This window comes from Biomphalaria glabrata, chromosome 2 (genome assembly GCF_947242115.1).
Source record: "Biomphalaria glabrata chromosome 2, xgBioGlab47.1, whole genome shotgun sequence".
Lineage (NCBI taxonomy): Eukaryota > Metazoa > Mollusca > Gastropoda > Planorbidae > Biomphalaria > Biomphalaria glabrata.
In genome coordinates this window covers 3,648,019-3,664,478 of record NC_074712.1, presented here as the reverse complement: position 1 = coordinate 3,664,478, position 16,460 = coordinate 3,648,019, and the positions used below count along the sequence as shown (strand labels likewise).

At 38.1% G+C, this 16,460-nt stretch overlaps 2 protein-coding genes across 2 annotated transcripts in view; one reads left to right on the top strand and one right to left on the bottom strand.

Moving 5' to 3' along the window:
• The first annotated feature begins 1,127 nt into the window (after positions 1-1,127).
• On the top strand, positions 1,128-5,598 carry LOC129924434 (nucleoredoxin-like). The gene is made up of 3 exons (XM_056018792.1): positions 1,128-1,397; positions 2,678-2,877; positions 4,956-5,598. The coding sequence occupies exons 1-3, from the start codon at positions 1,226-1,228 to the stop codon at positions 5,475-5,477; spliced, it is 894 nt and encodes a 297-aa protein (XP_055874767.1). The 5' UTR covers positions 1,128-1,225; the 3' UTR covers positions 5,478-5,598.
• Positions 5,599-9,460: 3,862 nt separating this feature from the next.
• The window catches only part of LOC106057922 (fas-binding factor 1-like), a 38,589-nt gene continuing 31,589 nt past the window's right edge, over positions 9,461-16,460 (bottom strand). Inside the window, exons 29-34 of the mRNA XM_056018788.1 lie at positions 16,170-16,388; positions 14,787-14,924; positions 13,194-13,314; positions 12,090-12,235; positions 9,920-11,326; positions 9,461-9,883 (exon numbers count right to left, since the gene is read on the bottom strand). Of these exons, the coding sequence (XP_055874763.1) occupies positions 11,243-11,326; positions 12,090-12,235; positions 13,194-13,314; positions 14,787-14,924; positions 16,170-16,388 (708 nt within the window). The 3' untranslated portion in view covers positions 9,461-9,883; positions 9,920-11,242. The remainder of the gene's footprint in view (positions 9,884-9,919; positions 11,327-12,089; positions 12,236-13,193; positions 13,315-14,786; positions 14,925-16,169; positions 16,389-16,460) is intronic.

Genomic DNA, 16,460 nt, shown 5'->3' with positions numbered 1-16,460 from the left:
CCTTCAGATTTAAAAATATTATCTCATCTTATATAATACAGACGTTACTTCAAAAAAAAGAAGATGATTACGTCCTACGCGTCATGCATTTAGTCATGCATATTAACCAATGACTTAAATTCTGCCAAGTCACTGGTTTTCCTGGCTAGCTCAGGCAACCCATGCCATGCTCTAATAGCACTAGGGAAGAAGGAGCATTTGTACAAATTTGTCCTAGCATATGGGACGAGGAATGTGCCTTTATCTTTGTGTCTTTCAGAGTATTTTATTAAATTTTGTTTTTGTATTTGAAGATTATGGTTCAGTGTTTTATGAATAATTGCTACTTTACTTTAATAATATACTCCCTAGCCCAAACCTCCAGCAGGACGACGGAGGAAGGCAGAAGCAGGGTAAGAACTTTTTTAGTAAGAAATTAGAACCCGTCACTCTCGAGGCGGCCGAACTGCGGCGCGCATTTCGCTCAAACTAGAGTTGGACAATATGATCGAGACCCCACGTTTCCTATGCCAAGTTTGCCAAGCGCTATATCATTCGGCCATCGTGCCTTGATGGTTAGCAGGCCTAAGTAGAATTTCCCTTTCAGACCTTGTGATCTCAAGGAAGATGAAGTGTTACTTTGGCCCACGGTTAACGAGGGTGTCATCTGCCCAGCACAACGACCGACCGCCTTTTAATTCTCCCCAGTTAGTATATGGTACCCATTAGAGCTGGGTGGACTCATATGCGCCCTAAAGATCCCGAAATAAAAAAATTGCAGTCTTTACCAGGCTTGAACCCGGGACCCCCCCGGTTCTGAAGCCAAGCGCATTACTACCCATCCACCGCGCCTCCCATTTATTTCAAAGTCTCTTATAATATTTCTCTTTTCATTTTCTAATGTTTTCATTACGTTTCATTACATTTGCCTATATCGTTTTCTCACTTTCTATATTTTATTGTTTAATATATGTTTCTGGTTTTATATGATATAACTTTCGTAACTTCTGTTATAGAGAAATTATTTTTGTAGTTTCGTTTACTAAAAATTTTCGTCTATTCGCGTCTGACACATATAATTTTCACGTTTAGCAACATTAAAGATTTATTTTTTTCTTTACAAATTTCAGGAAATGACGCTATCAAATAACTTCCGGTTATATAAAAAAGTCAAACCTTGTAAATATTTCATGCAGAATACAGTACACATTTGTTTCGTCCATTTAGCAGGTCAATGAGTTAGTAAATGTCCAAGAATTCGCTGCCCAGGCCTTCCAAGAAACATCGATCCGACAGCAAGAAGAAGGCGTCTGTGCACCCTTTGGAGAAGCTCCTGGGGGAAGGCGTCTTGAACGCTAAGGGCGACTCCGTCAGTCCCTCGACGTTTGCTGTGCAGGAAGGAGAAGATGGCGTCATTGGTAACATTCCATGTTGTGTTCGCACTGCTTAATTATACCGTACTCAGTTACAATGTACCGACGTGTGTAGGTCTAATGCTATGCGACCTGTGGGATCAATAGTGTACACTGAACACCCGACTATATATTTGTTATAAAGCGTAGTGGTTTTAATTTAGTATAAGTATAGTAGGTATAGAAAATACTTATCTATATAAGCCATGGGCGTAGCCAGGAGAGGGGGGGGGGCTTGGGGCTCAAATCCCCCCCCCCCCCGAAATAAAATCCCCCCCCCTAGGGGGTATTTTGTGACTGATTATTTGGTTTGATTTTGTTTATTTTAGGTGAGATTTTAATATTAAACCAACACTTGTCCCAGCGAATTTTTTTTAAAGATAAAACCTCTTCTTCAATATAAGACTAAATCATACATCTGTCACCAGATTCTATGAGCGTAGCCATGAGATGGTTTTTGTGTTTAAAACCCCCATCCAGCGGGGTTTGAAGCTAAAAAAAACACCTCTTCAATATAAAATAAGCAGTTACACACTCAAAATTCGATGAGGCTTCAGACATTGCCAGTGACAGATTTTTGTGGAAACCGCTTGCCGCACAATGCGCCGAACGGCGCGGGAGGGTCTAAGTCAGTAAGAATAGCACATTAGGTATTTGAAATAAAACTTTGTTTAATAGCGGAATAATGCACTGTAGATACCTCAGAATATGCATTTTGTTGGCTTTCAAAACCGGAAAAAAATGCTTGGCGGTGGGCTCCGCCCCGCGCCTGTGGTGATTGGTGAATGAGGTCCATTGAGAAATGGCATTGGGGGAAGAGGGGGTGGTGTATTTCAAGCTAACATATGTCTAGTTATACTTTGATTCTTTTCTCAACATGGTCCTTACTGTCTGGTCGTGCGGTATGCGCGCTGGACTGTCGTTATGACTTGTCAATGGTCCCGGGTTCAAACCCTTTCCGCTGCCATCCCCTGTCGTCCTGCGGGAGGTTTGGACTAGGAAGTAAACTATCTTGAACTATGAAGGAACATCCGAAACGTGTCAAACATCATGAAACATGTCAAACATCATGAAACATGTCAAACATCATGAAACATGTCAAACATCATGAAACATGTCAAACATCATGAAACATGTCAAACATCATGAAAACAAACAAAACATTTTACTTCTAAACTTTACTATCTAGCATTTTATTGTTACATCATGTTTTCTGATTTGTCCTTGACCTTTTAACCTTCCTCACTCCTCACACCCATTGCCCCCGGTTTGGTCACGTGTCCAAGCCTTGTACTTCTCTGCCCACTGGTGCCCGCCCTGCAAGATCTTCACCCCACGCCTCGCCATGTTCTACGATGAGTTGAAGGGCGCCTCCAGGAGGTTCGAGGTCGTCTTCGTCAGCTTCGACTACAGCGAGGCGTCGTTCCACGAGTACTTCTCCAGGATGCCGTGGTACGCCATTGACTACTGCAACTCTGACAAGAGGGTGAGTACGATACCAGCTCTGACAAGAGGATGAGTACGATACCAGCTCTGACAAGAGGGTGAGTACGATACCAGCTCTGACAAGAGGGTGAGTACGATACCAGCTCTGACAAGAGGGTGAGTACAGTATCAACTCTGACCAGAGGGTGAGTACAATATCAACTCTGACAAGAGGGTGAGTACAATATCAACTCTGACAAGAGGGTGAGTATAATATCAACTCTGACAAGAGAGTGAGTACAATATCAACTCTGACAAGAGTGTGTGTGTGTTTTTGTGTTGGGAAGTGTTATGGTGTGTGTGTGTGAAGCGCCTGTAATTTACTAGATAAGATAAGCTGGTTAATGTCGGCTAAATGCTACTATCGACCAAATGTTACTGTCGGCTAATTGTTACTGCCAGCTAAATGTTACTTCCAGCTAAATGTTACTGCCAGCTAAATGTTACTGCCGGCTAAATGTTACTGCCGGCTACATGTTACTACCGGCTAAATGTCTACGGTCAATCACATCTGCGTTGCTCAAAGTAAAGTAAAGTTCCCCTTTCAGACCTTGTGGTCTATAGGGCAGATGATGTAAATGTCATCTGTTTCTGTGGCCTACGCTTTACGAGGGTGTCATGTGGCCAGCACAACGACCAACCGCCTTTACTTTTACCCAACTAGTGTCAGGTACCCATTAGAGCTGGGTGGACTCAGAGGCGCCCGAAGATCCCGAAATAAAAAATCCCAGTCTTCACCAGGATTCGAACCCGGGACCCCCGGTTCAGAAGCCAAGCGCTTTACCGCTCAGCCACCGCGCCCTGCGCGTTGCTCAAATGATACAATAAAATGTGTGTGCTTAACATTGTTTGAAAAAAAAAATGGATGGGGGTTCGAGAAGCCTCATATACCTCCTATACCCAGGTCTTAGAGCCGAGCTAAAGCGTGGTGAGAATCACTGCTCGATATACATTGTTTGTGTGTAGGCGAAGAGACTTATTCCACCACACTCTCAACAGGAGGCGACAATAACGCTGTTGGCATTAGCCTGACGGTTGTCTATTTACTCTAGACAGGGACACATCGTTGGGGGGCACTGCTGCCCCAGTGCGGGAAGTGGAGCACGGTGGAGCTCCTGTTTGGTGCGGGAAAGAAGGGTGCAATCTTCCGCATAGTAACAATCAGTAACAATCATCTCTTGAATTTTACTTCGGGGGAGTAAGGGCCATAAGGCAAATACGATGGAGGAGGGAAATGATTCTTAACACCCCACCCTCAAAAAACAACAACAAATTCTGCTCTGCTCTGTGTCTAGGTCAAGCTTGCATAAATAACTACTGGTGTAATGATGGTTTTGTAGATGGTGGTTTTAGTAGGTAGACCTAGTGGGTTTTGTAGATAGTTGTTTTTATAGATAGTGGTTTTTGTAGATAATGTTTTTTTGTAGATAATGTTTTTTTTTTGTAGGTAGTGGTTCTTGTAGATAATGGTTTTTGTAGATATTGTTGTTGTTTTTTTATAGATATTGTTTGTTATGATCATGGTTTTTGTAGGTAGTGGTTTTTGTAGATAATGGTTTTTGTAGATATTGTTTTTTTTTGTTTTTTTTTAGATATTGTTTGTTATGATCATGGTTTTTGTAGGTAGTGGTTCTTGTAGATAATGGTTTTTGTAGATATTGTGTTTTTTTTTTATAGATATTGTTTGTTATGATCATGGTTTTTGTAGATAATGGTTTTTGTAGATAATGTTTTTTGTAGATAATGTTTTTTGTAGACAGTATCTACGTTTGGACTACTTCGACAAAAGATTCTTTGCCCTACAGAATGGTCTGGATCCTCGGGGTGAAGAGTTCCTGGTTCACATTTGTCCATTAGATGAAATCCTCTCCAACAATCCTAGGGACTTTTTCGATTAGGATTTTCGAACCTAACGACCACTTAATTCCAAGTAAAATGAATAACAGCCTCGCTGAAGCCAATTATATATCAATATGCCTTTAATTTTCTAAATTTTCTAAAATCTTTATCAGAAATCAAGGTACTGCCCTTTAGCAAGTCTTACCGCATCGTATCAATATCTTTATTATTTCTCCACAGGATTCTGTAGCCAGCGAGTTTGGAATTAAGGGAATTCCCGTTCTCATATTTTTAGACGCGGCCTCGTTTCAACCAATCACGCTCAACGGGCGCGAGATTGTTATGCTGGACCCCAGGGGCGACCACTTTCCTTGGCGCATCCCGTTGGAGAACATCCCCAGTCATAAGAACTCCATCTCTCGATCGGACAATAGCAACGTCTCCACCCGCAAGGGTTCTTTGGACAGTAACGTCGCTCGAGGGGAAAGGAATGAGTCAGTGCAGCCCCCGAAGGATGGCGAGCAGTCCAGCATACAAGAAAAAGCCTCCAAGCACGCCAGCAAGCCCGCGTTACAGCCCAGCACTGAGAAGCACTCAATACAGCCCAGCACTGAGAAGCACTCAATACAGCCCAGCCACGAGAAGCACTCAATACAGCCCAGCACTGAGAAGCACTCAATACAGCCCAGCCACGAGAAGCACTCAATACAGCCCAGCCACGAGAAGCACTCAATACAGCCCAGCCACGAGAAGCTCTCGTAGCAACCTCGGCATGTAAACCTCATAGCTCCATAATGTCTTCAATGTACAATGAACTTGTCCAAGGTTCAGATCCTTCATGAGATCAAACTGCCACAAAGACCTTAAAAAGTTAACCCTTGAACTTTTTTTTTTCTTGTTATTTTTTTTTTGTTTTAATCTTTCTTCTCTATTTTTTTTTATAACAATGTTCCAATTAGTTTTAGCTGAAATCAGTGGCGTCACTACACAGCTGCGGGGAGTGCGGGCCTCACCGGATGACACCGACCCTAGTGACGCCTCTGGTTGAAATATTTTTCAATATTTTTGTTTGGGATTTATTTTACATTGATTCTAATCCCCTTTAATAAGAATACACGTTATACTGGTACAAGAACACCATAACTACAAGCTACAAAAGGAAAAACATTTAAAATATATTTCTATCCAGTCAAGGCCTAACATAATTGGAGGCCCTAGGTGGCCCCAGATGGAATAGAAAAAAAAATGCGAAATATTAAATTTATGCAATTTATTTAAAATCTAGTCTGGGTAGTGTAATCCAACTATAGCATTAGGCACAATGTTAGCTATTTCATTATCGGAATCAAATACACGAGTCCTGAGCGAGGCCCCCTTTTAGCGCAGGCCCTGGGCGGCTGTCTAGTTTGCCTATGCCTAAGGCATTAAAAAAAAAGGGATTATAAAATGAAAAGAAACAAACATTACACAAAAATGATGAATCGAAATAACAAACAGCCAACATGTTCATGAACAGCATAGAACTGACCTGGTTTTTGAATCCATCCTTTGTATAAAAAAAACAAAACCGCACACACACAACGTCATTACCACAGAGCTTGAACAAATTCTTCAATGTTGTAGACAGGCGCATGTATGTGATCAAATAATTATTATTATTTTTTTTTTTTTCACTTCTTCGCGAAGACTGAACTCAAAAAAAAAAAACGGCTGTAACGATTTTCCTAGAAATTTGACAGTTGCTGTATATCCTTGGGAAAAGAATGACTAGCTCGTTGGTCACACTGGGAAACTAGTTTGACCGTTATAATTTTTCAAAATAAAAAAAAAAAGTAAATTGAAATTTGGCTGGAGAGAACTAGAAAATATTTAGCTTGAACCAACTCTACGTCTTCGGGAATTCCCGCACTCCTGAAGAGTTGAATACAGGAATGATTTAAAGGGCTTTTAACTCGGTAAAAAAAAAAAGGGGGGGGGGGGGAGAGATGAATGGGTGGGGTAAAAATGTTCCTTTCCTTTTCAAATCTAACATTCATTATTTATTAAGTGCAAACTAATCGCTGTATAAGTTGTATAAAAGTGGTATTGTATTTCTATGTTGTTTTTTTCTCTTGAAGGGATAAATATTAAACATATTTAGTGGAAACTCACTTATATGTATATATATATACGGCTTGTCTTCGAGTCCGAAGCTGTAGAAGGAATGAAGCACTTCACATGGCTACGGCTGCGACCCACATATTTATCACATCCGACGCAGACATAACCATTGTCCGCCGTTGGTCGATTTAGATTCTCCTGTCAGTTTACCAACTCATCAAGTCTCCCTTCTCTTTAAATGTTGAGGGCAGCGCCACTGGTTGTGTGGTGCTTCTAATGCCAGTCTCTGGATCAAAGCTTCTGTTGTTTACAATTACAGGAAAAGCTCTATTTCACTGCTGACTCGTAGATCAACTTTGTTGAAGGGTAACGTTCCATGGGAAAAGCCTCGGGTAGAAAAGTAGGCACCTTGAAGTAGGCAGTGCCCCACTCTTGCAGAACTTGCGACGCCTCTGGTGTACCAAACTGAGGCTGATCTACCAAACTGAGGCTGATCTACCAAACTGTAACGGGTACCTTCCGTTCCGTTGGACACATCAGCTATTAGGAGGGGAGAGGGGGTCAGCTATTAGCAGGGGAGAGGGCAGGGTCAGCTATTAGGAGGGGAGAGGGGAAACAGCTGTGTGGGCTACAGCTTTCCGGCCTAGATTAAGTCCAGGCTTTCATTTCATTTTTTATAATATGTTCCACAATCGTTCCACAACTGAAGGCGGCCACAGCTATATCAATTTAACCATTAACTCACAACATTGTGTTAAATAGACCAAATGATTAAAAGAGCAGAACCCTCACAGTCAACTAAACTCTTAACACAAAAAGGAAAGGGGCCAGGTGTTGCTGGTGATTTGTCTGGACATATTGGGAAATATTTTAGCATTCAGCTCTGAACTGAATCTGTTTTAAAGGCCGACAACTAATTATGGTAGTGGTGTTTAATGACGTGTAAACGCTGCATTATGTCTACGTTAAGATTAACCATTTACATCTCAGAGACAGCCTCTGATGGCAGTCTGGTCATGCGCCCCGGACAGTCATAGATGACAACTGCATTGTCAAGAAAAGGTCACATGAATAATTATTTAAACAAATGTATAGGTAACTATTTTTAATGTACAAGTTTATTTCATATATATATATTTCATATATAAAAAATAATAATTTACAAACAAAAAATACATTCACTTCTTCAATTATGCAAATGTTCTTTTGGCAGGAGAGTTCTTTATAATGAGGTGCCACCTTTTTTTTTTTTTTACATTATAGGCTACTGGACGGATGTCTGAGTGTTAATGGCTATGATTATACAAACATAGATATTTAAATAGGTATACATAAATATTTTAGACATATACATTCACTATAAATGTCCACATGACAGATATAAATAGATAAATATAGAAACACAACAAATATGAAAATAAGTTTGATACAAGTCATATGAAGGCAAGCCTATTCAGCTCTATATAATAAAAGTGACGGTAACCCTTTGTGGAAGTGATGTAAACTTTATCTGTTTCTAAAACCGATGGTTAACGAGGAAGCCTTGTCAGGCACTCAATAGAAATGAGTTAACTAAAGTCTTTATCATCACTGTGATTGACACTTGAGAGCGTTACCCTGATGAAACCAACTTTTTTTTTCAGTACTATAAATATTACCATATAAATGTTCAAAAAATCAACAATATCATATAAAGCTGTTTGAAACATCAAATCCTCATAGATTTATACATTGGCTTCTCATTTTTATTTTCTTTCCATGCATCTGTCTGTATCACGCGCGAAGAACATATGGAGTAAAGAACAACAACTCTGTAAGCATGGCTTTCATTTTCTACCTACTTACTGCCCTTTACAGTCAGAATGAATCTAAAATTATTTATTTTTAAAATATGATCGTAAACTGACCAACATTCTAAAAAAAATAAAATAATAATGACAGTTACTTCTTTTGGCAATTAAAACAATAAAAAATTACATTCCTAAGCCCAGCTAAGGCGGACAGGTGCGCTTTGATTACTAATAATAATCTTTATCATCCTTGAGTACATTTGTCTTACAATGTGCATTACACATAACAAAACACGCTAATGATGGGGGAACATAGAAAAGTTGGATAGCACCTACTGCTTATGATGATATGCTTGTAAATACAACTAGGAGTGACTTGTACTACTTTCAAGTGACAATTTGCTCCATAAGTTCACTGATGCAGGGGGGGCATCGGGTGAACGATGGAATGTTTTTAAACACCTTATAGCCCCCAACCCTTACCTTCCCAGATTATACTAAGTGCCCACTAGGCCCATAATAATAACTTTAAAACTCCAATCTTTGCCTGCCTTATTGGAGTCTTGTTAGAAAAAAAATTAGGACCTTTTTTTTAAGTACAGAAAGAGGTAAAGGTTAACACGAATGAATCTAGCTAATTAACACATTAGAACACGAATGAATCTAGCTAATTAACACATTAGAAAAAAAAAAGGTATGAACCAAGAAAAAGGATAGACAAAAAGGTGCAAATAATTAGTATGACTTAAAAAAGGACCTGATGTACACAAGAACTCTATAGACACTGGAAACATTGTTTATTTATTTTGTATACAAACATTCTGAGATGCCTACACAACATTCAATAACAATGAAAAAAAAAAAAAGGTTCAGTATTGACAAATTCCCTCAACAAAAATAAATCCCTTGATTGACACATAGCATGACAAGGAAATGTCATAAAAGTATCCATATAAACACAACAGCCAAACAAATATACAGCTAGAGTTGATAGTTCAAATACTGTACAGTATTTTTTTTTTTGTTGAAGATATATAAATATATAGTTTTAGGAAATATGTACATATAAATAAAAACTTTTACTGTAAATACATATAAAGTCAACGTATTGCTATTTAAAATGTCCCCCTTGGCAGGAGAGGTACATCCTAGTTTAAAGCTCTAAAAATGTGGAGTGTATAAATGTATAGAGTGAGATGTACAATAAAATAGTTGAGCGACGAAACAATTAAAGATCGCACCACAAACAAAGAGATAGGGTTACTACAGAAATTGGACCTGCTTACAATCGCAAAAAAAAAAAGAAAGACGAACTAAAACTCTATGGCCATATTATAAGGTCTTCATAACTTGCACAGACCTTCCTTCAGGGAACAGTACCAGGAAAAAGAAGAAGAGGCAGACAGAGAAAGCGATGGGAAGACATTAATAAAAGAATGGAAAGGCCTGTCGTTGAATGAGGTTCTGTCCAAGGCAAAAGACAGAGGGGAATGGAGAAAGACGTTTGACAGATCTTGTGTGGTGCCCCAACGGACCAACAGAGTAAGGGGGAGGTACCAAACAAAAAAGCCTTTACTAAGTGGCTTGGTGAGGGGCAAACATTGACTGAGATCACTGTCAGACAAAGAGTTCAAGGGTCAAAGTGGACAGGTGATGTAAAGTTCACCTATAAGGTAATGAGGGTGTCAGCTTTTACTTTTACCCAAGACTTGAGCCGGGTGTTCATTTGGATATCTCCTGGCATTAACTGGATCTGAACTTTAACGCTTTGGTTTGACAGCCCAGCACATTATTGCTTGACCACCATGGCAATAACAAAAGCAAAGGAAGCAAATAAACTCCATATCTTGGTCATTTCTTAGAAATATTCAAACTATGAAAAGATCATAAACCAGTCCAGAGTTCTGTCAATCAATCGTGTTGGGTGTATACTGAGACCAACTCAATTGATACCATTAGCCTACATTGTTTGCAGACACTATACAAGCAGCCACTCAATGTTGATCAGTTCCATAACCTTCACTTTAAGTATTTTTCTGCATCAGGGGATTAATAATATTATAAGGGTATGGTGTGGTCAGCACAATGAAATCTTTGTCCCCAAAATGTATTTAGAATCTTAAAAGAGTCATTGACAAATCATTTAAAAAAAGAGATACCAAATTAACTAAACAACCTTATACTTACAGTAACATCAGAAAGAAATAACAGATGACCTAGGACAAATTTGTACATATTCTCCTTCTTCCCTAGTGCTATTACAGCATGGAATGGGTTGCCTGAGCCAGCCAGGAAAACCAGTGACTTGGCAGAATTTAAGTCATTGGTAAACATTCATGACCCATAGGAAGTAATCATCTATTTTGAAGTAACATCTGTATTATATAAGAAGAAGATAAGACCTAGACACAGAAGACCTACACAATACAGCTGTAACAAATAAGACTCTAAGTCAAATGACTTGATGACTTGCCAACAAACTAGTAGCTTTTATTCCAGTTCACCATTAGAAATAAATCCTTAGTGCTCTAGTGTCATACATTATAACCTACTACTGTCTCACATTACAGCATGTAGACTCTCAAACAGTAAATGATGTTAAACCTGAGTCAGTGATAAACTTTGGTACAGTGGATCTCAAGATTTGGATGCTGTACTGTGATAGGGAGTGTGGCGGAGGGTCTCCAGGTAAAAATTTTCCTCTTCCAAAAATTCTTTGTCCTAAAGAAGAAAAAAAAGGTGAAATTAATTTACCATCTTGATAAAATTAGACAATATGAACCAATATAACACACATACAAACACAAATAACTACTGAAGTAAATTGCAGAGTCCATCCTTGAAGCAAGTAAAGTTTATGAAATATGGTCCAATCACTTGTGTGGACCAGAGGGGAAAAGGGGGGATATGGGAGAGGGTTTCTGTGCTGGCAAAGTAATAAAAGTTTAAAAAAAAAGGTAGCTTGAGTCATAATTCCAACTCAAGGACTTAAGCCTCCATGATGGAAGACTGATGCACTAGCCACTAAACTAGCCAAGCACTTATGAAAATAGAAGGTTTTTATAGTTATCTATAGTTAGTTTCAAATTTTTTGCCAAACTATCTCATTCTCTACACTAGGCTTATTTTCTCCTAAGCTTAGTACTGTCTGGAAAAACATTAAAATAGTTACGACTTATTGATAAAAAATTGGTGAATGTTTGATCGAATGAGAAATAATGTGAACAAAATTTCCAGCTTTGTAACTTAAATATTACCTTATCAAGCAAGTTCACAGGTGAAGAAGACAAACTAAATGTGTTTTTTCAACTTCATAGACTGAACAAGAACATACAGTTGGACAACAAAGAGCTGGCAAGGAGGAGAACCTTGTTTAGGAGGTCTTTATATTAATATCATAGGCAAATAAAAGTAATGGAACAAAGCTGGGGCATCAGGCTGCAATGGGTTAAGTGCGTTTATAAATGAACAATAAAAAAATTACCTTGATGGCTTGTATCTTGAGCATGCGTACAGCCCTGTCACTGGCTATAGAGGCTGCTATCTGTTCCAGTGGGTTAGTGACCATCTGATGACCAGGTGATGGGATCATGAACTGTGGTGCTGTGACCGCCAGCGGAGTGTGATAACCTGACGGAATATATTCACCACATTTCATTGGACTGTAGCTACAGACAAATTGTTATCAACAAATGAAATATTCTTTAGGTGAAGACAAATAATTGTCAGAAATAAAGCCACAAGCTTTCACCCCATTGGACAATAGCTTCAACCACATCAGATTGAGCATAATATGAAGGCCAATACAGTCTACAGCCACTTATTACTGTTAGCTTTACACCAGTGTTGCTCAAACTGAGACACCACATAGAAGAGAATATATTTAACTCATGCACTGCTAGATTAAAATATGGATACACTTAGAACCTAATTATCTTCTTATATAAGATAAGACACAGAAGTACAGAAATTTAACCGGTGAGACAGACCTTGGAAAAGTATATAAAGGCATAAAGCTGTATAAAATAAAAACAGCACAATCTGCATTTTCTCCTCCTTAACAGAGTTATCTAACTTATCTGGACTGCCATGTTATTGTGTGCCAAGTTTTTTTTTTTCCTTTACAGTATTAACTTGGGGCATGCGTCGGCTGAGTGGTCAAGCACTTGGCTTCCGAACCTGGGGTGCTGGGTTCAAATCTCTGTGAAGACTGGAATTTTGAATTTAGGATTTTTAGGGCGCCCCTGAGTCCACCCAACTTAAATGGGTACCTCACTTTAGTTGGGGAAAGTTAAGGTAGTTGGCTGTTGTGCTGACCACTTGACACCATTGGCCAAAGAAACAGATTACCTTAACTTTATCTGCCCTATAGATTGGAAGGTCTGAAAGGGAAACTTTTGACAGTATTAACTTTTTTTTTTTTCTACATTTGACCTTTCAACGTTACTTGGTGTTATGCAGGTGACCATCACTTAAGATTAAAATAACTGTACGCACACAACAGAAGGGAGTCCAGAGCGACAAAATTTGAATATGAATGTTTACAAATCAAATGTTAAGTGATCTGAAATAAACAAATTATGTTCACCATTTTGTGGTATCAGTGGTAGAGCGGCCAGACCATTTTGTGGAGATCGACAATTCACACACAGATGAGACTTTCTTAAGTTGTCCATTTCTTTCTTCTCCCTGGCCAAGCGAAGTTTTTCCTTTGAAAAGAAATGAACAGAACAAAAAAATAATTTTAACATGCACAATGTTGAACTTCAGAAGGAGATTTCATTAAGTAATTTGAACTTGGCTTGCTATAAAACCTATTTGCCTAAGCTCGTCAGCTACTAGGCCATTTTAGTGTGACAATTCCACTTGCACAATCCAGTGTTTGACAACAGAATAAACCAATGAATTCTTAAGTAAAAATTAAACCATCAGATAGTTGTGATATTTCAAAGGGTCAAAATACTGTCAAAACTTGATTGAAAAACTCATATAATACAAAGCATTGTGAGTCTGAGATATAGTGCCTCAATATATTGTAGTATAAATGTCAAATGAACATTTTTTTTCAACAACTTCTAGCATAAATTTCAAATGAACATTTTTTTTCAACAACTTCTAGCATAAATTTCAAATGAACATTTTTTTTCAACAACTTCTAGTATAAATTTCAAATGAACATTTTTTTTCAACAACTTCTAGTATAAATTTCAAATGAACATTTTTTTTCAACAACTTCTAGCATAAATTTCAAATGAACATTTTTTTTCAACAACTTCTAGCATAAATTTCAAATGAACATTTTTTTTCAACAACTTCTAGTATAAATTTCAAATGAACATTTTTTTTCAACAACTTCTAGTATAAATTTCAAATGAACATTTTTTTTCAACAACTTCTAGTATAAATTTCAAATGAACATTTTTTTTCAACAACTTCTAGTATAAAATTTCAAATGAACATTTTTTTTCAACAACTTCTAGTATAAATTTCAAATGAACATTTTTTTCAACAACTTCTAGTATAAATTTCAAATGAACATTTTTTTGAACAACTTCTAGTATAAAATTTCAAATGAACATTTTTTTTTCAACAACTTCTAGCATAAATTTCAAATGAACATTTTTTTTTCAATACATTTTTTTTTGTGTTAGGAAGAGAAGGCTTAGTTGAGAGAAAACAGTTAACTTATTTTTTTAATATTCAAGAACATGAAAACTATATCTGAGCATAGATCGTGCAAGTTGCTTTGATTTTTTTTAAAGTAAGAAATTTGATATTCATAAAAAAAAAAAAAAAAAAAAAAAAAAAAAAAGCTAAAATAAAATAAGTATACACCTTTTTTTTTTTTAATAACTTTCTCAGAAACGAGGCAATATAGAGAAAAGACAAATCTATGATATGGCCAGTGGTTCTAAATGTTTGACACTAGACACCACTCACACCAGAGATAAAAAACAAATTTACATGATGGCCAGTGGTTCTAGATGTTTGAAACTAGGCACTAGAGATAAAAACAAATCTACAATAAGGTCAGTGGTTCTGAATGTTTGACACTAGGCACTCAAGACAAAGACAAATCTACAATAAGGCCAGTGGTTCTAAATGTTTGACACTAGAAACTAGAGATAAAGACCAATCTACAATATGGCCAGTGGTTCTAAATGTTTTGAATCTCCTATACCTCAGTGATGTGTTCCTCCATTAACTTGATGGCACTCAGTTTCTTTTCAATGTCTGTCTCTCTTCTCTCTATCTGGGAGCTGACGTGGAAGGCTTCCTCCATGGCTTGCTCCCCTTCATTCTGTGCCCTGCGAGCAGCCTGCGACAGCATCGACACATCACACAAAGTAAACATAAAGTAAAAAAAAGTAAACTTCTCTTTTTGAAACTTGTAAGGTAAAGCTCATCTGCTTTCTAAGGCAGATGGTTAACATTGGTGTCATGTGGCCAGCACCATGAACAATTGTCTTAATTTCAGGTAAACATTACAGGTTATTGGACTAAAAATTAGGAATTTGAAAGGACCAGTAAGCACTAGGATTCAAACTTGTGACCCACTTATTCAGAAGCAAAGCTCTCTAATATGTCTCTACCAGCCAGCCACTATGTCTATCTCACTAGAGTCAATGATTGCTGAACTTTTTTTAAAGCCAAATTTGTTATATTAAGTTTAGTTATATCAAAGTCTTATATGTTATTTACAAATGAATTTCCAAGCTCTATGTTAACTGCAAGATGAAACCAACAAAAGGTTACATCAAAAGTCTGATTCTTCTTCTTCTTCTTCTAGCCAGCTTTATTGCTGCTGAGCTGTGAGCTCTTTTGCAGACTGTGCCAAGGAAAAAAGTGTGCTGTTTTCTTCAGCTGTTCAGCACTGCCGTACAGGGTGTTGGTTATGTTGGGCTGTAGTGGAAGTAGGGTCTGCCTAAGGTGGATTAGGGAGGGGCATTCAAAGAGGATATGGTTTACGGTTTCAAAGGGGTGGGCGCAGTGTCTGCAAAGGGGTAGTTGTGTGGAGTTTATTTTGTTCAGGTGGTAATTTAATAGTGGTGTGTGTCCTGTTCTTAGTTGGAAGATTGTAGATTGTTCTTTGCGGGGGAGGAAGTTAATACTGTCCAGTTTGTTAGGCGTAGTCATTTCTCTGTACATGGCTCTGCCTGTGTTTCCTGATGCCCATTGGTTGAGCCACTCCTCTTTGTGATTGTTGACTAACATTGACCTTAGGGTGAGGTAGTTAACAGGTCTATCTGGTTGTTCCATAGATGAACCTGCCTTTGATAGCTTATCTGCTTTTTTTTTTATCAAAAGTCTGATAAAAAAAAAAAAAAAAAAAAAAGAGGGAAGATGGAAGGATATTATATGTAAAAATTTTAAATAAACCTCTTGTGTTTATGTCTGTTGTGTTATCATAGTGCCTACATTATGTTTGGTAACAGGGCTTTATAAATACATTTTTTATGTAACCAGTCTTATGATATAGTGCATGATATTTCCAATGCTTGGTGACTATCACCTCAGTAAATGGAATGAAGTCCATTGAACTAGGCATTGAATCATCACTTACCTCTGTGACACGGTCAATCTCCTCAGACTGTTCCCGTATCTGTCTTGCCTGTTTGGCCAGCATCTCTCTCTCCTGATCTATCTGAGCCCTCTCCCTCTCTAGCTTGTTTCTCTCAGAGTTGATCCTCTCTTCCTCCCTCTGCAGTTCTTTCAGCCTGCTGGCCTGCTGGACTTTCTCTTCTGCAATGGCCTTCATCAGAACTTCATATTCAGCTTCAGCCTAGGTGTGCAGATATACAAGCAGTTATTCATATAACAATGTTCAAAGACGATCAACAGAATTAAGTGGTCA